Source organism: Sprattus sprattus (genome assembly GCF_963457725.1).
Source record: "Sprattus sprattus genome assembly, chromosome: 14".
NCBI classification, from domain to species: Eukaryota; Metazoa; Chordata; class Actinopteri; order Clupeiformes; family Clupeidae; genus Sprattus; species Sprattus sprattus.
The window spans coordinates 26284385-26308085 of record NC_137912.1 but is presented as its reverse complement, the minus strand read 5'-3'; the positions used below and the strand labels follow the sequence as shown (position 1 = coordinate 26308085).

At 47.0% G+C, this 23701-nt stretch overlaps 1 protein-coding gene across 2 annotated transcripts in view; it reads right to left on the bottom strand.

Annotated features, from left to right (window-relative positions):
- tbc1d22a (TBC1 domain family, member 22a) overlaps positions 1–23701 on the bottom strand; it is a 102852-nt gene that overhangs the window by 5793 nt on the left and 73358 nt on the right. For both annotated transcript variants that reach the window (XM_080850980.1, XM_080850981.1), the window contains one exon: positions 7671–7766. In XM_080850980.1, coding sequence (XP_080707106.1) covers positions 7671–7766 — 96 coding nt within the window. The remainder of the gene's footprint in view (positions 1–7670; positions 7767–23701) is intronic.

Genomic DNA, 23701 nt, shown 5'->3' with positions numbered 1-23701 from the left:
TTTTTCTCCTCCTAAGAACAGAATCAAAGTAAACTAAGCCAACGGAACACATTTCCATGCATCTCTTCTGATATTCTTCTTCACTGAAACCATGTTATAGGATCTGACAACCCCTTAACTGAGATGTCCCCCTATCTCCAAAGAGAGCAAGCCTTGAGTCTCGTGGTGGTGAGTTAACACAGAATGTGTAAATTAAATCAACTTGAAGAAGCCCTTTTTTCCTTCTCCTCTTCTTCATCTTCTTCTTGTTGTGCGAGTATGTGTGTGTGGTCTGGCCCTTGCTCTATAAACATATAAACACACAAGTGACTCATTTCAAATAAACCCTCTTTCAGTGCTTCTGGGTAAACAAGTCTCATTATGCCTATTTTCCAGTTGAAAAACACAACAAATCCACTCACTGCATTCGAGTCACTAGGAGGGAGTGCATTAGCCCCGAGAAAAAAGCCCCAGCACAAGGCCTCCGACTCTCTCTCTTGTTCCAACAACAAATTAAGAATCTGTTGGCTCTAAGTTATTCACAAAGACAGGAAATCCTTTTAGTTCAGCTGTTTAAGGCACCTGAGGTGGAGCAAGACTAAAACATTAGGAGCAGACAGCTGCTGTTTTCTAGTGTGGACGCAGAATGAATGGAAGAAACATGGACTCAGAGCGTGACTCAACTGACCTCACACAAGAACACTTTGTTGCTCTTACATTATTCCTCACTTCTGTTGAAAGATGGATTAACCAAAATGTGCCTGAAATGCAGCTATCCACGCCTGACTTAACTAAATCGATCAATATAAATGCACTTATTAGTACGAGGATAATAAAGTCTGAAAAGGTCCTTCTTTTCAATAAATCAGTAAAAGAAAATGGGCTGTATAAAGAACCCCAACAGGGCATTTAAGACACCAGTAGAAGCTAAATAAGTGGAAACCTTTCTGGAGCTGCCCAAACTGACACTTAGCGTCAGCAGACATTCTAGTTAGAGCAGAAGAGTTTTAAGCTCAATTAGAATGCATCGCCTTCATATTTTTATATATAGAAATAACAGAGTGATATAAAAACGAAATACACAGGCAACACATACTTTTATGTAAATATGAATCTACATCTAACCCAAAATGTCATACAAAATAAAACAAAAGCTCTCCACGTAACAAAACATTATCGAACATGATTCTTTCATGTAGCTGAATCTCTGGCATAAGAAATCTTATTCAAATAAACGTACGAATGTGAGAGAAAAAAAAAAACGTCTGTGTGTGTGTATTTACATTGCTGAAATTGTGCTGAAATTGTAAGTCTGTCAGCTATCCCACTGTCAGCTATCCCACATCTGTAATCTCTATTGCCTTGGTATTAAGTCACATTTGATTAAAGCCCCTGCTGAGAAAGTTCATGAAAATTAAATAGTATGTGTGTGTGTGTCCACATGTTTGAGGTGAATTAACAACATGAATATGACACGAAGTGAAATCTTGTAAATTGGGGTTGCAATTACGTCTGAGAGAGTGAAAGATCATAACATTGAAGGTTGACCAACAGAGAACAGAGGCGCGCGCGCGCGCACACACACACACACACACACACACACACACACACACACACACACACACACACACACACACACACACACACACACGCACACAATCCAATCTCTGTCAACTTCAAATATACAAATAACAGGCAAGCAGTGGAATCTCCCTTTGCACAACAAGTCCACATATGAGCAATTCAATCAGAAGCTAATAATATATAAAGGGATAATGTATAGCCGCTGGTCATTCCTGAAAAATAAATCCCAACAGAATGAACAGGACTTCTATCGTCCTGAAGGGATTTACTTTACAAGAATGACCTGTGGACTATACATTATCCTGCTCTCTATACTGAAAATATAAAAAATATATTCCTCCAAAATCTTTTTTTTTTGTTATTATTTTGTTGCAGTTTCATGGCTTCTGCTGAGAAAAAAAAAGCTTTTCAAGCTAATAGAACTTTAAAGTTTCAGGTGTTGCGTGGCAACATATTACTTGCTGACTTCAAGTAAGGATGAATTTCCGTTATGACAAGTGAACGGTTTACTTGCAAAATGATATGAAAGATGTGAATCAGAAGCACAAAACTCGCTATCAGCAGTCATTATTCATTTTTAGCTGTCATTATCAAGAAATATCTGACCTCTGAACGTTGGGATGATCCATTTTATTCAATGGAATTTCCCGCAGCATTTTGAGGAGCCGTATTCTAATCATCAGTAATGAGTGGAGAGAGAAGGTGTGACTCAAACTCCGGAGCTTTGCAATAACACATTCCAGTCGCAGGCTGCTAATGAGCGCCATGCTGTCTCTGTTTTTAATTAGAGATCATGCTAATGTTAACACGTTCGATGTTGGTAATAACCCCACAGAACTGCAGATTTTCTGTTAAGGGCAGCTACTGGGAGAGATAGCACCTCACAAACATGCAGCTACTGGGAGACATAGCACACCTCAGAAACATGCAGCTACTGGGAGAGATAGCTCACCTCACAAACATGCAGCTACTGGGAGAGATAGCACCTCAGAAACATGCAGCTACTGGGAGAGATAGCACCTCACAAACATGCAGCTACTGGGAGAGATAGCACACCTCAGGAACATGCAGCTACTGGGAGAGATAGCGAGCCTCAGAAACGTGTACATAAAAAACCAAAGGATGAAGATGGTTACTGAATCATGTTATACTCCTGTGGGCAGTCTGCTCACTTGCACAGTGCATCTCCCTCACTCCCCTTGTGTGCAGTCCCAACACTAAAAACCTGAAGGCACAGACTCACCTACGAGACTCTGAACCACAATCCCATGCCTGTGAGAGCATGGAGGCAGGTGAGACAGTGTATGCGTGGGATTCTGCTTGTGTGTGTAATGCCACCCACCCATGTGCACTCATGCCTGTGTGTGTGTAAGTCTGCTTGAGTGTGTGTGTTTGTATGCGAGTGTGTGTGTGTGTGTGTGTGTGTGTGTGTGTGTGTGTGTGAGAGATAGAGGGAGGATAGGGGAGTGTGAGTGTGTGTGTGTGTGTGTGTGTGTGTGTGTGTGTGTGTGTGTGTAAGTCTGCATGAGGGTGTGTGTGTGTGTGTGTGTGTGCGTGGACACCTCCTGACCTCAGTCCTGCCTCCAGCAGCGGGCCAGATGAATGGAGGGTCAGGGTAATCAGCGGCGCTTTATCTGTGACGGTGTTTGTGCTGGAGCAGGTGCACAGGTAAGGGCACTGAGACATATGGCACGTGGGGCGTCCCCCGTCCTGTGTGGCACTGTCATACAGCTGGGGGTGCCAACCGCCGCTCAGCTCCGCAGCCCAGCTGGGCCGCTTGTACAGGTGAGGCCTGGCGTGGCGCTGAGAGCCACACACACACAGAGCAGGTGAGGGAGGATAGGCCTGCGCTTAATAGTGTCAAAACGCCCGCTTCTTGGGAGGCCATTTTTATCTGCATGTGTTCTGTAGAGCTACGAGAAGAATGTTCCCTTCTTTTTCAGCTATTTTTGTCTGCGTGAGGAGCAGTGCTGGGACTGACTACGTGGCTAACCAGGGGCGAGGGGAGAAAAAGTTCTCTCTGTTTGTTTCATTAGCCGCAGAAAGGGCTTCCTATTATGCCATAAACAAACTACTAATGAGAGCTCATTTGCTGCATATTGACCTCGCTAAATGCCAGCAGGGTCTGACATTTGGGCGCCTGTGCCCCGCGGTGGCACACTGCAGGGGAGATGCCAGCCGCCTCGCTTTCGTGGCGGAGGGGGCCACCGTAAAAAAGAGGCGAAAACGTGCCTTCGTTCGGGCTGTCTATCTTACCTGGAAGGGCTAGCGTGGTGTGCACAGGCTGCAGCAACACTAGCACACTACCACAGGAAGCACCAGGCACATCAGAGGAGCAGCTATTATTGTGCCATGCTCACTTAAGCAGCCATTAACTCAGTGGACAACACACACACACACACACACACACACACACACACACACACACACACACACACACACACACACACACACACACACACCTCCTCTCGTCAAGGGGTACACTCAGCTGGCCACACACCGTATATTGATCACTGGCTTTTAATTACACCTTATGTCCTTCAGCAGGTTTCAGGCACAGTGCAGAGGGTGGCTCTGCAGGACGGTGGAGGAGCACAGCACACTGCTACGCCTAGCGCAGAGGACTGACGCATCCAACCGTGAGGAGGCCAGGCTGTGTGTGTGTGCGTGTGTGTGTGTGTGTGTGTGTGTGTGGTCGAGCACTGGTGGTCATCCCCTGGGGAAAGGTCACGTCCAAGGGAATTTAATGGGAGCATCTGCAGAGGTCTGCAACGGGGACTGAACCACTGCTGGGAGCTGCTGAGACGCCAGGCTCCTGCCCAGCCGCCCGCCCTCCCGTCACCACCACTCCCTCTCCTCTCCTCTCCTCTCCTCTCCAGCGCCAGTCTTCCCCTGCTCTCCCTAATTGGGTCAGACTTATTAAGCGCCCACCTGCCAAGAATAGAACTCATTCCAAAGGCTGGCGGAGGCAGGGTGCAGCTGGAGGTGAGAGACGTGAGACACGCCCACTGCACCGGGAGCCATCGGCGTGGCCGCCACACGCCAGCGGAGCCATCAGCGGCCTGATCAGCTCAATCATCGGCGTCGCTGAGCAGAGGAACGCCTCAGACCAGACACTCAGTCTGAGAGTGAGACCAGACACTCAGACTGAGAGTGAGACCAGACACTCAGACTGAGAGTGAGACCAGACACTCAGACTGAGAGTGAGACCAGACACTCAGACTGAGAGTGAGACCAGACACTGAGAGTGAGAGTGAGACCAAACACTCAGACTGAGAGTGAGACCAGACACTCAGACTGAGAGTGAGACCAGACACTGAGAGTGAGACCAGACACTGAGAGTGAGAGTGAGACCAGACACTCAGACTGAGAGTGAGACCAGACACTCAGACTGAGAGTGAGACCAGACACTGAGAGTGAGAGTGAGACCAGACACTGAGAGTGAGAGTGAGACCAGACACTCAGATTGAGAGTGAGACCAGACACTCAGACTGAGAGTGAGACCAGACACTGAGAGTGAGAGTGAGACCAGACACTGAGAGTGAGAGTGAGACCAGACACTGAGAGTGAGAGTGAGACCAGACACTCAGACTGAGAGTGAGACCAGACACTCAGACTGAGAGTGAGACCAGACACTGAGAGTGAGAGTGAGACCAGACACTGAGAGTGAGAGTGAGACCAGACACTGAGAGTGAGAGTGAGACCAGACACTGAGAGTGAGACTGAGAGTGCTCAGGCACCACGGCAGACTGAGTATGAGGAGGAGCACGACAAAGGAGGAGAGAGAAGGGGGGGTTAGAAGAGAGACACATGGAAATGAATAAGAGAATAAATAACACAGAGCAGACAGAGAGAGAGGGAGGAAGGGGGGGAGGAAGACATGGAGATGGGTAAGAGCTTACCAGAGAGAGAGAGAGAGCGAGAGAGAGATAGAGATAGACGGAATGCAAGAGACTCTCTTCTTCTCATCAGGGACTCCAGGGAAAGGAAATACTAATGACTCCTGACAAACACATCACAACAAATATGAGTATGGTCTCCTCTCCTCTCCTCTCCTGCTCCCTGCTTCTTTTAGTCTTGTGCTTCCACAAAGTGGAGCCTGATGACACTGATACACCCCCTCTCAGCCCCCCCAAAATAATTGGAGCGTTGCAAGCGTGAGGAATAAAGAGAACGCTGTGGGGTTGGTTGAAAGGTGGGAGAGAGAGCAGAGAGTGTATCTACACACCCGGCTGGTGTTAAGGGGGAGGGGGGTCTATTTGCTATGCCGGAGGTGAAACTCCCCTAAGACACCAGTGATTATCACATCTCTTCTCTCACCGAAGGGAGAGAGAGAAAAAAAAAAATCACCACCCGTTGGTCTGAAGAGTTATTTCATTTCTCATCATAAGTCTCACCCCGTCTTTCTTTTCTCTGGCTGAGATGCAATTACAGCTTTGGAGAAGAAGGGGGGGGGGGGGGGGGGGGGAGCAATTTCTGGCTTGTCCCACACTGGAAAGAGCATCAGGAGTAAGTGTGTGTAGTTAAGAGGACACACACACTGATAGAGCATCAGGAGGAAGTGTGTGTAGTTAAGAGGAGTAAGTGTGTGTAGTTAAGGGGACACACACACTGATAGAGCATCAGGAGTAAGTGTGTGTAGTTAAGGGGACACACACACTGATAGAGCATCAGGAGTAAGTTTGTGTAGTTTAGAGGACCAAGAGGAAGTGTGTGTAGTTAAGAGCATCAGGAGGAAGTGTGTGTAGTTAAGAGGAAAGTGGGCAAGGCCACAAAGCAACACTGTCTGGCCATATGTCCTGAGATCATCTCTGAGACTCCTGAGTGGGTGGAATGGCCTGCTCCGGGGCCTGTTGGGGTGGGGTGGGGTGGTGTGTGGGGTGGGGTGGTGTGTGGGGTGGAGGGTGGGCGTTGAGGATGGATGCCTCTGGCCACTGGCACGCTGGCGAAGAATGCCAAGCAGCGTGTTGTGCAGTGCTGCAGAGGGATAATACTGAATCAGTGGGTACTGTAAACACAATAAATCAACTGGGCGGGGACTCACACTGAGGCCCTGGCGCTACACACCACTGCCTCCCTGCATATTCAACCACACACACACACACACACACACACACACACACACACACACACACACACACACACACACACACACACACACACACACACACACACACACACACACACACACACACACACAATTTCAATCCCATCTGCACACATTCACAAGGAGGGAGGGATGGGGTAAGTTTAAAAAAAAAAGTGGATGAAGGGACAGCGCAGAGATAAGAGATGACGAAAAAAAAGTGCAAAGAAAGGAGGGTGTGAAAGAAAAGAAGGGCTCAGAGAAGATGAAAAGGAGAGAGGGAGCGCAGGAAAACAAAAGAGAGGGGTACAAGACACACGCTGAAGACAAAGATGAAGACAGAGGGAAGAGAAGAGGAGAGTGAAGAGAAGAGAAGAGATTCAACACTTTGGAGCTGATGGATAAAGAGAAGGTGGCTACCTCATCCACAGGCACTCACTGTGACAGCTTGACCAGCGCCCAGACACTCTGGAGGGGGCTGTGATGATGAAGTGGGCTACTGGAGGTCTCTTCAGGACAGAGACCATCACCCATGGGAACAGGTACTCAGACACACACACACACACACACACACACACACTCTCTCTCTCTCTCTGCTATCATAATGATGGACGTCTGTCTGCCCTCTCTCTCCTCCTCTTCGCCTTCCATGCTTTCACTCGCACCAGTCCAGCGGTGAAACAGAGGAGAGGAGAGGGGAAGAGAGGAGAGGAGAGGGGAGGGGAAGAGAGGAGAGAGGAGCGATGGAAGGAGAGGAGAGGGACTCACTGGTAGCGAAAGGGGGACGGCCACCAAAGTGCACCGGCAATGTCACCTTACAGCAGCTGCTGCTGTCATCACACTAATGCAGCCATGGCAACCCCGCGACCTCTGGAGTTAATGACGATGGAGGTGGCTCAGCGAGGACACTCTATGCAGCCCAGGGGACTTGCAGAGGAGTACACACACACACACACACACACACACACACACACACACACACACACACACACAGAAACAAAAAAAGATCTGCCACCCTTACCTGAAAGTCCTTCTCCTCCAGAATCTCCTTCCTCCAGTGGACCAGGAAGGCGGCGCACACGTACAGGTGGAAGTGTGAGAATCCCTCGGGCTCCGCCTGCAGGGGCAAACGCACAGGGAAAATGACTTCCTAACGTATTCCTGTATATTCTTCTTCACGCACATTAGTTTGCACATTTTGATTTCAATCCAGTCATGCAGTCACTCATATACAGCATAGGCCTTGGACAAGTGGCATAATCTAAATTCCCTTTGACGTGGTTTTACCTTGCCGTTTCAAATAATATTCAAATCTACAGATGAACCTGATGTGATTACAGAGGTGGGAAAAAAAAGTCCTAAGATGTAGAGTATTTGGTCAACCAGGTGATTAATGATGGCTGCAAGAAAAAATATCCCCTTTGGTGAGTTTGACCTTACTTTTTCTCCCATGCACTCATTACATTCCTCAAGCAGTCTTTATTGCACTGAGAGAGAAGGCATTAAAGGGCAGACAAGAAGGAAGATGAAGTCCCACTATCAGCCCCTCTCTACGGGCCAATGTGGGTGCTGATAAGGGAGACCTCCAGCCTCTGCCTGGGAAACATGCTCAAGTGCTGCCGATAAGCCCAACCTAAACGCACACAGATAAGCCATCATATCGAAACACGAAGCATCTCCTCATCTGCATATGTACATATTATGCCAGCACAAAGCCGCAGTCAAACAGCCGGCATCACCCCATGCTGACAGTCGAGCTGATGAGGCAGCAAGCATGACAAGTGACTGAAGGAGCAATCCTGGCAGCGAGAGAGAGAGAGAGAGAGTAAGAAAGAGAGAGAGAGAAAGAAAAAGAGAGAAAGAAAGAGAGAGAGAGAGATAGAGAATGACAGAGATAGAGAATGACAGAGGGAGAGCGAGAGAGAATGAGTGTATGCATTTGTGTGTTTACACTGCACTGTACAAACTTAGCCTTGACGCATTTGCCCAAACAGCAGGCTGGTGTGTGGAGCACAAACAGGCTCAGGATTGGGAGGAGCATATGGTTGGGCTGAGTGAGACGCTAGCGCTGCAGAGTCTACTGGGAGCCCACGCTCGAGATGGAGACCAGCCGGAGACCAGCCGGAGACGAGCCGGAGACGAGCCGGAGACTGAGACGGAGACCAGCCGGAGACGAGCCGGAGACGAGCCGGAGACTGAGACGGAGGCAGGGCTGATCCTCTCTTATGCCAGACACGGACAGAGCTTAATGAAAATCAATGAGTGCATTCCTTCACACCCATAAACAGACAGGACGGCTCCTCCTCCAAGGGTAAATGAAGGCAGTGGAACCATTCCCACTGCGCAAAAACGGTTCTAACACACACCATTACTGACAGTACAAAACACAGACCCACCCTAGTACATTACACCAAGCCCAATTCCCACCCTAGTGCATTACACCTAGCCCTATTCCCCCATAGTGCATTACACCTAGCCCAATTCCCCCCTAGTACATTACACCAAGCCCAATGCCCTTGCTTCTTTGCAGGTCCACTCATCAAAGGGCTCACACAGGGGTGAAACCAACTCCTTTAGGACCCACCACTGACACGCCTGCCCTGCAGAGCTAACGCTAGCTGCTTCTGTCAGAGCGCATTGAACACATGATCACTCCGGTCAAAGTCATACAACACTGATATTTCAGACTTACATGTGCATTTTTTTCATTGCTTTCATCCAAAGGGATCTGTATCTGTGTCCCTTGGGTATCAAACGTATGATCTTGGTGTTGTTAGCACACTGCTCTTGAGCCACAGGTACAACACCACACCAAAACAACCAAGTTGTTTGATTACAAATGGAACAGAATGACTCCAAACTCTCCTTCTGAAACTGTCAGAGTTGTCGTCTTCTTGGCGATGAATCTCTCATCATATGCTGCGCTGGGTGATGAGGCCGGTCTGGTGACACGCCTTGCTCCGTGCGGACCCAGGGCACTCCGGTCTATTTGTGTTTGACTCCGAGTCTCCCACTCAGCCTTCCTCTGGGCTCCTCATGGATCATTCTAATTATCGTCTCCGTCCACTCCCTCGGGGTAAGCGCCCGTGATGAGGGCTTAATTAATGGGCACGATAAAAAAAAAAATGTGAAGTGGTCTTTTCAGGGCATTCGGCACCGCAACCTCATTTGTGCAAAAGCTCTGACACACTTCAGAGTGACACATGTAACCCATCTTCAAGAGAGCCGGCACACACCCAAAATCTCCTCCGAAGATGAAAAATAAAATGCCCTTCATGTACAGGTGTACTAGAGTGTCCCGGGAACCGCACATGCTCGGTAGCGGCGCCTGCTTTGTGCTGAAGCAGCTCTTTGCCTACCCCGACTTGGACATCTTGGACATATGCTGAACACCATATGTAACACCTGAGATGTCTTAGTACGCTTGTGCTGAACACCATATGCAACACCTGAGATGTCTTAGTACGCTTGTGCTGAACACCATATGCAACACCTGAGACGTCTTAGTACGCTTGTGCTGAACACCATATGCAACACCTGAGATGTCTTAGTACGCTTGTGCTGAACACCATATGCAACACCTGAGATGTCTTAGTACGCTTGTGCTGAACACCATATGCAACACCTGAGATGTCTTAGTACGCTTGTGCTGAACACCATATGCAACACCTGAGATGTCTTAGTACGCTTGTGCTGAATAGGGCTGGGGGTAAACGATTATTTTCAAAACGATTAATCTGGCGATTATTTTATCGAATAGTCGACTAATCTAACGACTAATTGGACGATTAGTCTAACGATTATTTTTCTGTTGCTCGATTAAAACCATAATGTATCTCAAATAAATACCCCAAAAAATCTTAATAATATACTTTAATGAGCACCGTTTTGCACAGCAAAAGTCCAACAATGCATTTCATGTTTATCTAGAGTTCACAGTAAAAATGTTTGGTACTCAAATGAGCCCTATCACATTTGGATGTGGTGCTCATTAATTTAAATGTTTTCAGTGCTTATAAAAACATTCATTCATTGATGAGCACTGCGCACCACCTTATGTGCAGCCCTGTCCTGGACATTGCTTGGCTGCATTAGTTGACATTGGCGATCTAACGTGGTAGTGAATCATGATACATACTATAAGCTGGCCAACGTTAGTCTAATGTTATGTGTTTGACTCGTAAATGACCACAGCATGAGTTAGCTCTCTGTGCCGTTTGTTGGTGCTTGGTTGGCGTGTTCTGCAGCCGTAAGTTAACGTTTACTAAACTGACACAGCTGTCTAGCCGCTGCCGCTATATTAGCTAGCTAACGTAACTACTAGCAACCAAGCACGAACAAACTGCACGGAGAGCTAAGAAGATAGTTAGCTAGCACCACCGAAGTGCGCAGAGCTCAAGCTACACAACACACTGAACAAACGTTAAATACGAGACGTTTGAGAATGGAGATAGAAACGCACCCCATTGTCTCTCGTGAAGGGGACAATAAGTAACGTTGGTTACATTAATTTAACGTTTGTTCAGTGTGTTGTGTAGCTTGAGCTCTGCGCACTTCGGTGGTGCTAGCAAACTATAGCTCTCCGTGCAGTTTGTTCGTGCTTGGGTGCTAGTAGTTAACGTTAGCTAGCTACTAGTGTGTCAGTTAAGTTAACGTTAACTTACGGCTGCAGAACACGGCAACTAAGCATGAACAAACGGCACAGAGAGCTAAGTCATGGTGTTGGTCAGCTTATAGTATGTATCATGATTCACTACGTTAGATCGCCAATATCAACTAATGGCGCCAAGCAATTCCCTGGGTTTCTGCTCTCTCAGTCCTTGCGCAATGTTTGTTTCTGTTTGGGTCAACCACGTGTATGTGCCGAAGCGTTGACGTAAAAATATGGCGTCGACGTAATTTTGAAATCGACGCGTCGACGTCATCGACGCGTCGCTACAGCACTAGTGCTGAACACCATATGCAACACCTGAGATGTCTTAGTACGCTTGTGCTGAACACCATATGCAACACCTGAGATGTCTTAGTACGCTTGTGCTGAACACCATATGCAACACCTGAGATGTCTTAGTACGCTTGTGTTGAACACCATATGCAACACCTGAGATGTCTTAGTACGCTTGTGCTGAACACCATATGCAACACCTGAGATGTCTTAGTACGCTTGTGCTGAACACCATATGCAACACCTGAGATGTCTTAGTACGCTTGTGCTGAACACCATATGCAACACCTGAGATGTCTTAGTACGCTTGTGCTGAACACCATATGCAACACCTGAGATGTCTTAGTACGCTTGTGCTGAACACCATATGCAACACCTGAGATGTCTTAGTACGCTTGTGCTGAACACCATATGCAACACCTGAGATGTCTTAGTACGCTTGTGCTGAACACCATATGCAACACCTGAGATGCCTTAGTACGCTTGTGCTGAACACTATATGCAACACCTGAGATGCCTTAGTACGCTTGTGCTGAACACCATATGCAACACCTGAGATGTCTTAGTACGCTTGTGCTGAACACCATATGCAACACCTGAGATGTCTGAGTACGCTTGTGCTGAACACCATATGCAACACCTGAGATGTCTTAGTACGCTTGTGCTGAACACCATATGCAACACCTGAGATGTCTTAGTACGCTTGTGCTGAACACCATATGCAACACCTGAGATGTCTTAGTACGCTTGTGCTGAACACCATATGCAACACCTGAGATGTCTTAGTACGCTTGTGTTGAACACCATATGCAACACCTGAGATGTCTTAGTACGCTTGTGCTGAACACCATATGCAACACCTGAGATGTCTGAGTACGCTTGTGCTGAACACCATATACAACACCTGAGATGTCTTAGTATGCTTGTGTTGAACACACCGCCTCACGCGTGCAGTCAGACAGGGCAGAGCCCTCAGAGAGAATACTCATACCCTTCTGAGAACATCTCCAGTCAGATTCTGTGTGTCTGTGTGTCTGTGTGTCTGTGTGTCTGTGTGTCTGTGTGTCTGTGTGTCTGTGTGTCTGTGTGTCTGTGTGTCTGTGTGTCTGTGTGTCTGTGTGTCTGTGTGTCTGTGTGTCTGTGTGTCTGTGTGGTAATGCAGGCTGAGCTGCTCAGCATTTAAGTGTGTAGGGTGTGACGTCCACATTGATGAAAGGAGCACAGGTGTCCTGGCAGTGTGTCTCTGTACGTCATATCCCAAAGCCCAAATCCGCAGCACCAAAAGCCCTAGTCAACTAAATCACCAGGCAACAATAGCAATACAGCGGGCCTATATGCAAACCTGTAACCCTGATACCTCACAGGAATGTGATGGCAATCATTATCACCACCAATAGCACTGATGTGAGCAGGGCACATCTTTGTGACACAAAGAAGAACAGGCTTTGGTGACACACACAGTGACCCCAAAAGACTGAATATAGAGGGGGCAGACATGGGACTGTAGACGAAACTCATCTATAACCTCAAACAGAAAGGGAGAGGAGAGGAGAGGAGAGGAGAGGAGAGGAGAGGAGAGGAGAGGAAAGGAGAGGAGAGGAGAGACGAGACAGGGCGAGCAGCTCCCAGTCCTGCTCTGAGTTATATCCTGGGTGATGATTGCCTATTGGTCTAACCTCCTAGCCTTAATCAGAGGCACTGAGGGACTGGCTGTCTGGGGTGGGGTGGGGTGTGGTGGGGGGCTATCAAACTGTGACACACCACTGCCATGCTTTATTACTTTATTTACTCTCCTACCTGCAAGATATGAAGCACAGGCGGGAGGACAAATCCCCTTAGCCCTCGCCGCATACACTCTGTGTGTTTCTGTGTGCTCGTGTGACTGTGTAATTGTGTGAGTGTGAGTGTGAGTGTGAGTGTGAGTGTGTGTATGTGTGTGTGTGTGTGTGTGTGTGTGAGTGTGTGTGTGTGTGTGTGTGTGTGTGTGTGTCCTAGTCCAGTTGATGAGTAAGTGCATCTTAAGTAACTAGGAGAGTGATGACCACTCAGCCTTAAAGGCAGTGATTAGCCAGACACTGGCAGCCGGGAATTTAAGTCCCTGCGTACACATTTCTCTCACTATCTATTTTTCCCACACAGACACACACTCAACACAAACACACACCTTCAACACAAACACACAAACACAAACACACGCAGGCACCTCTTTTATTCAGCACCCACCAACATGAGCGGGAGAGAGGCTTGGCCAAAGCCCAGAGTAAACAGCATCTTCATAGAGGGAGACAGGCCTTCCCTTCCACTACCTGTGAGATACTGCCACCCTTCAAAGGGGAGAGTAATGCACATCTATGGTCTGAACATGCTGTACTGTTCTGCTGGGCCTGAACATGCTGTACTGTTCTGCTGGGCCTGAACATGCTGTACTGTTCTACTGGGCCTGAACATGCTGTACTGTTCTACTGGGCCTGAACATGCTGTACTGTTGTACTGGGCCTGAACATGCTGTACTGTTGTACTGGGCCTGAACATGCTGTACTGTTCTGCTGGGCCTGAACATGCTGTACTGTTCTACTGGGCCTGAACATGCTGTGCCTGTACTGTTCTAATGGGTCTGAACATTCTGTACTGTTGTACTGGGCCTGAACATGCTGTACTGTTCTAATGGGTCTGAACATGCTGTACTGTTCTGCTGGGCCTGAACATGCTGTACTGTTCTGCTGGGTCTGAACATGCTGTACTGTTCTACTGGACCTGAACATGCTGTACTGTTCTACTGGACCTGAACATGCTGTACGTCATCATAGGTCTAACTAAAATCCTGAGTATTCTCTTTTCCATATTTCATATGCTAGATGCAAGTGGATAGAGCACTGTTTTGTGGCACGACCCTAAACTACTCATCTACTGTTTCTAGGCTGTAAATCTATTTTGTTTCCCAGGCATATGCATTGTAGTCCTCATATCAAGAAATCCAGTATTATTGTACTAAACCTGTTGACCTCAAAGTTTCTGGTTCCACTTGAGTTCAGTGTAGTACCCGTGTAAATACATAATGTTACACAATACCAACCCCAGTAAGGTCTATGTGTTTCCAATCGGACCACTTTGTTCAAAGCAGGCCGAAAAGCTTGGCTAATACCAAATAATGAAATTCAGTCTGTGTGGCCCCTAATAAATAATTTAATATGAGACTAACTGAATGAACTGCATTTTGTGAATCTCCAGGTCCATTGTGTTGTTTCAAAGGGTGGTCGATATGGACTACAGGAGGTAAGGAACACCTCATCATTCTTCCCGAAAAGTTTTAAGCCTACAGCATATAACAGAAAACGCACACAGTGCTCATAACTTCATTTAGAACTGGCCTCATGAAGTGCTTATGCAGTTATGCTATCCCACCACTGACCGCAGCCTGAGGTAACATTTGAAATTAAATTCACTCACTATTCAGTCCTCACACTAATGTATATCTAACACAATTGACAAAGTGTTAAGGTAGGTTTTTGCAAAGGCAGCTATCTAAATGATCTACCAGAGACAAATCATGAAAAAAGGTTCCAAGCGGTCCCTTCAAACTGAACAGGCCCTGTACTGCATGTCCCATCTGTTCACAGTGCTCTACTTCTTAACTGAACAGCCTAAAGGACAAACATGCATCACCTGGGATGAAGAAAGAGAGAGTACTGAACAGACCAAGGAAGGCATCTTGACTATGTGATCGGACCACAGAACACAATCAGTTGATTATAGCATTGTTAGTCTTCAAATAAATCCCAATTTCCAAATGTCCATATTTAGCAACAAGCTTCTTTGCAACAAAGGTCATTTAGCGCAAGGGTTGAGAGAGATAATCTTTCCGCACCTCCTACTAAGGAGGATATTTTTATAGGAGTCTGTGCCCGTCTGCCGAGGGCACCTTGTGCTCGTGTGTCAGGCCACGGTGCGGTCCGCCTGACCTCGCCCAAACCACAGGAGGCCAGTGCTACATCCCATCACCAGCTGCACCGTGCCGTACCAGCCACCACGTGCACATGTAGCTAGCGCTCAGACACAGATGAACATACGTAGCACCACACCGTTGCCTAACAAGTCAGCCGCCTCCAAATCTAGCGGCTACTATATGCTACTATATGAAGGCCTGCTCACAGCGGTGCTGCCACTTTAAGGGGCTGTGGTGGAGAGAGTCTTGAGTGAGCAAGGCACTGTAGGAGACGCACAGAAGAGAGCAGAGAGGAGCAGTGGCTGTTTTTATAGAGAGGGAGGGCAATGAAATATTGATGTTCCAGGCCACACGGCTGACCTCGGCCCTGCCTGCTGGGTATTGGCTTTCTGTGTCAGAAAACAGAGGGCAATCATTAGGAGGGCCCTGGGGATGGGTAAGGGGCCCAGGTCGGAGGTCCAGAAGCCTCCAGGGAGCCTCTCTGCGACAATGCCCTTCGGCGCAGCTCTATATCTGGATTGGCAGAGAATGAAAAGTGCATGAGGTCTGCTGCCGTCCGACTTGAACGGTACAGAGGGGAAGGTAGGAAGTCTGCCGAGCCTCAAACACACATTTGAGCAGCACTGAATAAAAAACACATGCAGTCACACTACCAAGCAGGTCGCTGACCTGTGAGCGGAATGCAAAATGTACTTCACTGAGATTTCATCATTCACAAGTGGGAGGAGGAGAGACAAAAAAACCTCTACCTAACAGAAGGGATAGGTCCAGTATACAGCCTGATGTAGGGCTTACTGTAACAAAACTACACGAGGACAAGCACAGACAGCAGCCACACCTAAACTGTGGAAGAGGAGACTGGGGGGGGGGGGGGTGCTGTGGATGAAGGAGCAATGGCATGCCTGTCATTTCCTTAGCAATTGGTCCATTCACACTATAGCTGCCTGGTGCCTTGGGCTTCTCCATTACAACTGGCTGCTGCATCTTCTCCAGAAGAGCCTGAGGAAATCACCATGCTCCTTAACAACCCAACGTGCTAAAGCACATTCGCACCGTGCCACTCGTTAATGCCATGCTCGGAAATGATCTGGACAGCCCAGACTCCGTCGAAGTTGTAACACATTGGCCTGTGAGTGCCCAAAGCAACAGAGAGAGGGGAAAAAAAATGGTGAGGGAACTGAATCTCTGGGGACATCCTCGCACGGCTCTTGCGGCTACTAGTTTGCACTGTAATGAACAGTGGTGGTGAATTCAGCTGGCTGTTTGACTCGCAGCAGTTCTCCATATGTTACTCATAAACTCATTATGTAGTTCTCTGTGCTGGGACTCTGGACAGATCAGCCATGCTTTCCCAGTCCCCGTCCCCCACTGTCAGCCCTCAAAGCTTCATTCACTGCCAAAAGCAGCACACTAGGCCCTTGCTGTGTCGAGTCCGCTCCAGGCTTCTCCTGCTGGAGCCTCTGCTTGTATGGAAATGGAAGAGTACCCATGCAACTGCACATAAAGACACTTTACATACACACAACCGCACCTATTGACAGAAACGGTGTGAAATGTATATGTGTCAGACGGGAAACGGTCATATTTGCATGCCTCACCCTGCCCGTCTCACAGCTTCGCTCCCTTTCATCCTGAGACAGCTCAATAATGTATTTGCACTATTGATGTACGTGTGGGTGGAGGAGGAGGAGGAGGAGGAGGAGGAGGAGGAGGTGGTCATTTGGCAAAGACAATCTCCGCCTCCCGGGGTACATGCAATGTCATGACACGGAGTAGGAAATCACAAAATTAATTCAGCCAACCCGTGAGCAGAGGTTAAGAGCCCGAGGGCATCCTGCAGGCGCTCCTGTAACTGATGAAATCCCCCTGACAGGACAGGCCACACACCTACACGGCTGATGGACCGGACACATGAGGTGCAGCTGCACTGGCAACTGGCCATTAGATGAGCAGCTACCATGAAGTGAAATGATGCGGTACATCTCTAACCTCCTCCACCGGTATTTTAGTGATTACTAATGATGTCATGGTCATCTTCACCATGGAAATACTAATGATGTCATAGTCATCTTCACCATTGTACTGATTAGAGCCTTATGGCTGAATGCACTACTCTCCTGAAAGACATGTCATGAACAACTCATCTATGTATCACGCCTAACTAGTACACCTACCGACCCATGAGGTTGCACAGGGTTATATGGATCTATTTTAAAGGCGTCTCCTCCCATCCCATCCTAACCAAAGCAACAACCTATTCCCCACTGACAACACCAAGATCAGGTCTTCTTCAAAAGGCAAAAGATGCAAACATTATTGAAATACTTTTTTGAAATGACCTTTGAGGAATACTGCAGATGTGTGATACAGTGCGCAGTCTCATGGTCATTCCTGAGAACACTGGCAGCCTGGTCAGACTAGCAGGCTTGAATCCTCCTGCGCCCCAGTGCTTGAATCAGGAGTCTCTGACCTAGCAAAGTGGTAAGACATTATCAGACACATTCACTAATTGGCTGCACTGTTGCGAGCAAAACCCATTAAAGTTGAGCTCAGTGGGACGACTTTCACTCTTCACTAGGGCTGAAAGACCTGGACCTGAGTCTACTGCAGAGGCCAGCATTTCATGTGCTGTACCTCCAGCTGCACGGTCCAGTGGAGGAGCCTTCATCCTGTGTGCCAGGAGACAGCCTCCTACCACACCGTGTTTCAGATCGTCTAGAAGGATATTGCACCTGCACCACCTTGAAGCTGACTAAAGAGTGAAAAAGAAACAGGATATAGTCAGAACTCTGGAGTCACAGAATGCAACCAATAATTAATTGTGAGAGAGATATTTACAAAGATTAAAGACCTGTAATTACAGACTCTTGTTATGCAAGCCTCCAAGCGCTCATTAGCTGCTCAGCTCTCGTCTACCATTCGTAGCAACCAGGTCTGTGAGGTTTCCGGGTTTCCCCTTTAGTTATTTGGAGATTTGAAAGGTTGCTCTCAAACGCCCCTATTACAAACTCACCGGTGGTTTTCATTTCAGGTTCTGTGTGCTGACCAAGAAAAAACTTGAAGATCACATAAATAGTATTTTTTTTTCTATATCATTGACCTTGTCTTCAAGCTACACTAATTAAAATTGATCCTGGATCTGCTAATTAAAAACAAGTTCCACTAGGCGTATAGCTTTCATAACCTTGGTTAACAGCTAAGTCAGCCAGCTGATTAAAACCAATGTCAAAACATTACGCTTGTCTTTTAAATGTTCATGCAAGCACTGTACTGGGAGAAAAAAAGACAGCATCCGAGATTCTACACATGGATTTTTTTTGTACTCAAGAGTTCTACAGTTTAACAATGACACAGTTCAGACCTGAAAGAGGATGGCGGGCCATAGGGATCCAGAGTGAAATGGGCAATGATCGTGTGTATGTGTGTGTGTGTGTGTGTGTGTGTGTGTGTGTATGTGTGTGTGTGAGAGAGAGTTCAGCAGTGTATTTGTATGCAGAGCAACACATATGCACTTCTTGAAGACTAAATGAAAGACCATGGAATTAAAGGCAATGGTTATTGAATTTACATCTATTTAGTCACTCCTTACAGCTGTTAGCAAGACAAGCCATATAGGCCTAACCGCTTCATTTAATATTTAATCTAACGTCTTCATTATGGTAATAGAATGTAATGAGGGATACTGGGATACAATAAATTAGATATGGAAATAACCATTAAATGTGGCCATTCCTAAAAAAATATACCACTTCATACTTGTATTCATCTCAAATTTAAAAACAGGTCCAGTTGGATCTCACGGTTCTGGCAGACATTATGAACATGAGCATCTATCTCAGATGAGGCATGACCGGTAACCACTCCACGTTAAGCCCAATTCTCATGATTAAAGATTCTGACTGATCCCTGCATATAATAGTTGGGTAACTAGCCATACAGTCAACACAGGTATTTACATGGTAAATATGCGTAAGCGCACACACACACACACACACACACACACACACACACACACACACAGCAGATGGTTTTAGTGCAGACACAGCACAGGGAAGTACCACCTTGGGACCGGTACCGTTCTCAGGTTAAACTCCTCTGTGAAACTGCGGTGAGAGATACTGCAGCTCTAATGAAGTCATTAGTAGGGAGGCTACCTCCATCCCTCTGGCCCCGCAGTCTGCCTCCCCTTCGCTGATAGCGACTTCACCGCTGCTTGCATGGGATACGCCACTGCGCCATTCGGGCCCATTAAGGGGCCTATTTGCTAGAGCAGTTAGCCATTCCAAAAAACAGCCATTCACATGTCGTCCTAACATCCGGTCAAACGTACAGACAAGTCTAATTGTGTCTTGAGTTGTGATGGAGCGAGCTGCATTAGTGCCACTGGCCAGCACCGGGCAGAGGACCAGCAGCTCCTTTTGGACATCTCCGAATAGAAGGAGGGGGCTTAATTGGTTCAATTACAGCAGAAATGAAATACTCTGATGGAGAGGAACCCCAGTGGAGAGGGCCATAATGACCATAATTGGTCAGTGTATCCATATTAGGAGTTTTTAATCAAGTTACTGAGGAGCGATCATACAAATTTGACAAATGAACAGCCGCATACAGCCTGTATCCATTTTGAATGCTGGAAGCAGACTTTATACCACAACCCTTTCTATGAACCATATCAGATGCTTCTTTGTTTAGCTTATCAGCTCTCCATTCCACCCAAGGTTTCTGCAATCTACACTTGCACCACTCTCGAACGTACAAACGGTACTTCACAAAAGCTTTTACCTCTGTCTATTTTCATTTACAAAAGAGCACCGGCTGACGTTCAATAGACAGCTTTCGATTTTACCCATGTGAAGCAAGGGACCAATTTCAGCTACATGTATGCTTCTCTCAGACCTCTTTGGAAACCCTAAACAAACAACTATAAGGAGGATGTGTAATAAAAGCATGAACTACATAGCAGGAATGGATCCCATATATATATCCATCTTGTGGGATATTCCTCTAGGAGATAGCCAGCTGCCTGCTGTTTTCAGAGGGTGCATGAAATATTCATCCATGAAACTCGGCTAATTCTGGCCATCAGGATCTTTAAGGTGAGCTACTATGACACAGATTGTCATTGTGGGCAGGGGAGGGTGAGAGAGCCAGCAGTCATTTTCACTCAACTTGGCTATGCATTAAACATTCATGGGATGAATTTCATTCTATTTCTGGCCCCTGTTCTGTTGAGGAATACGCAGCCAAGTAATAAAAAATAAAATAAAAACGCTAAGGTGAGCTTAGCTCAGCCTACCAACATCTAGCAAAGGCAAACTTTAGATCAGTTGGGGAATCAGTGAAGAAAATGAAGTATTTTACAGTATCACACTCACAGGAGCCTCATGAGCCAAGGTGTTCAAGATAAGAGAATATAACTTTATTTGTCCCATAGTGATATCAATCTTGAACCCTGCAAGTGCGGCTCAAGGCAATGCAATATAGACAAGTGCCTGTAGGTCTCCCTGGTGATAAGAGAAGCCAACGCTCCTAACTGGTAGGGTACCACTGATGATGGTGTGCTCTCAATGCTCCTTCATAGAAAAGCACCTCTATGGCAAGGCTGCAGGGAGCTCTCATTTTTTTAGCCTGGACATGACAGGGTCTGTGGTTTTGCAGGAAAGACAGATGGAAGGAGGACTTGGTCCCAGAGGACAAGTTGTTGGCGATGTTATACGCTCCATAACAGGGCGAGTAACTCAAGCGCAGTCGTTAGCACAAAAGGTCAACCTCTCCAGGTTTAATTTCCCATCTCTGTTCCCGCAGGGTGAGCAGCTGATTTAAGCTCCCGCATGCTGCTTCCTCCCTCCCCATCTTCACAGCCAGCTAGGAGAGAGAGAGAGAGAGAGAGAGAGAGAGCGAGAGAGAGAGAGAGCGAGAGAGAGAGAGGCCCTCTCAGCTCAAGACCTCCTCTAAGCACTTAACTGCTAGCGGGGCCTGAGAGGGTCCTCCTGAAGATAATCATTAGGCTTTGAAATGAATGATTTAAATGTTAGGAATCTGCGAGTATTCACTTTGCAAAATATGCAAAGGGGAGAGATGAAATGTGCGGCTGAGTGGTGATGACGCCTCCACAACGTCCCCAATTTCAGTTGACCATCTTGGCATAATCCTAACCCCTTAAAGCTGAAATGCTAGCCTGGGCTGTACACACGGCTCAACATACACACTGAGAGCGAGCAGCCTCTCTCACGTCCCTTCTTATTGCAGACTCTCCACAGTCTCGTCTGTGAATACCTAGAATACAAGCTCTTTGAAAGACACAAGGGATAGAGAATTATATCCTTACCTAAATCCCACACTAACAGCAATTAAGAGAAGTAATCACTTAATACACTTTAATGTGTATAATCCATCATTTTTGCAGACAATCAATAGTGCATAGTAAGTAATATCCTTGCACTATTGACTTACTCCTCACCTAACAAGTGAGAGCACTCCCCCTGCCAGTGCACAACAAAGAACACATGTCAACAAGCATCACAATCAATGACATGGAAGCCCCCATTCTGCCCCCAACTCCACAAACGGCAACACGTAGACACCTGTAGACACAAAGCCAACACGCACCGGTCACATGTAGACACAAAGCCAACACGCACCGGTTACATGTAGACACAAAGCCAACACGCACCGGTCACATGTAGACACCAAGCCATTATTGCTCTTTATTGGTACCACAGGTTCTGTGCATTGTGCCCTCCACTAACAGCCCTTCAGTGACATGCCTTAAAGAGTTCTTTAGATGTGTCCTGGTGTACATATCATCAACATGGACAAACATTCACTCAAGCGCTCCTCTGAGGCTTGATCACAGTGCACCAGAACGATCCCTAAAGAGCTTACTTGTCTCACTTGTCTCACTGACAAAAAACAATAAAGCTTACAAGAACCGATAAGCACTTGAGCTAGGTGCCGTGTTACCAATGCTGTTGTCATGTCTGAAAGGTCAACTGAGTGAACAACGGATACAGCACTGCTTACATAGCCCTTACAAGTCTCACTGATGTGGAAGCATTCACAATAAAAGCAACTGTGTCCCCATGGGAGACAGACTACTCAAATTTGGAAGACTTCTAATACGCTGCTTCAGTTGCAGCAGATATCTAACTGAATATTGTAGCAGTCCCATAATACAAGAATGTGGTCTCGGACGAAACTCTGTTTTTCAGTCTGCTGAGAGAGCGGCAAGCTTGTCACTTAAGAGAAACATGATTATTAGGCCAGAGAGTTGGGGGGGAATGCATTAAGAGATGACACACGGCAGAGAGTTTGGGGGTGTAATTGTAGAGCCGAGCCTGTGGTGGACCCATTCCTCTGGGGGTGACAGGCTGATAAAGAGCCCTGGAGGAGTGTGGAGGCAGGTATTTAAGAGACTGGTGTGAGGGGAGAGAGAGGAGGAGTGTGGAGGCAGGTATTTAAGAGACTGGTGTGAGGGGAGAGAGAGGAGGAGTGTGGAGGCAGGTATTTAAGAGACTGGTGTGAGGGGAGAGAGAGGAGGAGTGTGGAGGCAGGTATTTAAGAGACTGGTGTGAGGGGAGAGAGAGGAGGAGTGTGGAGGCAGGTATTTAAGAGACTGGTGTGAGGGGAGAGAGAGGAGAGATGATAAGCACCGGTGGCAGAGGGTCTCGTCCATCCTGTAAAGCCTTGTGGTAAAATCACTTCCAGTCTTCATTTACTTACACAAGTGTGCGTATGGATGTAGCGGTTGGAGGGTTTCAAATGTCAATTTCGTCATTGCCAAACCTCGCCTTTGTAAAGCGCTGTTTCCATGAGAAACATTTTCTTCCTGTCTTGCTAAGTTCTGTGCGTAAGAACTTGCACTGGAGCAGTTAATGGAAGGATAATGTACTGAGAACTGTCTTGAGAATCTTTTAATCTAAATCTAATGGCCACATTAGAAAGCTGTCATATCACAGCATGCATGTCAGAATGGAGTGGAGCTGTTATATATCTACGTGTGTATTTGAGCACTGAGAGAGTAATAAAGAAAAAGAGGAGAAGATGACAATGAGAGAGAGAGAAAGAGAGAAAGAAAGAGAGATAGAGAGATAGAGAAGGAGAAATAAAGAAAGAAAGATAGAGAGATAGAGATAGAGAGAAAAAGAGAGAAATAAAGAAAGAA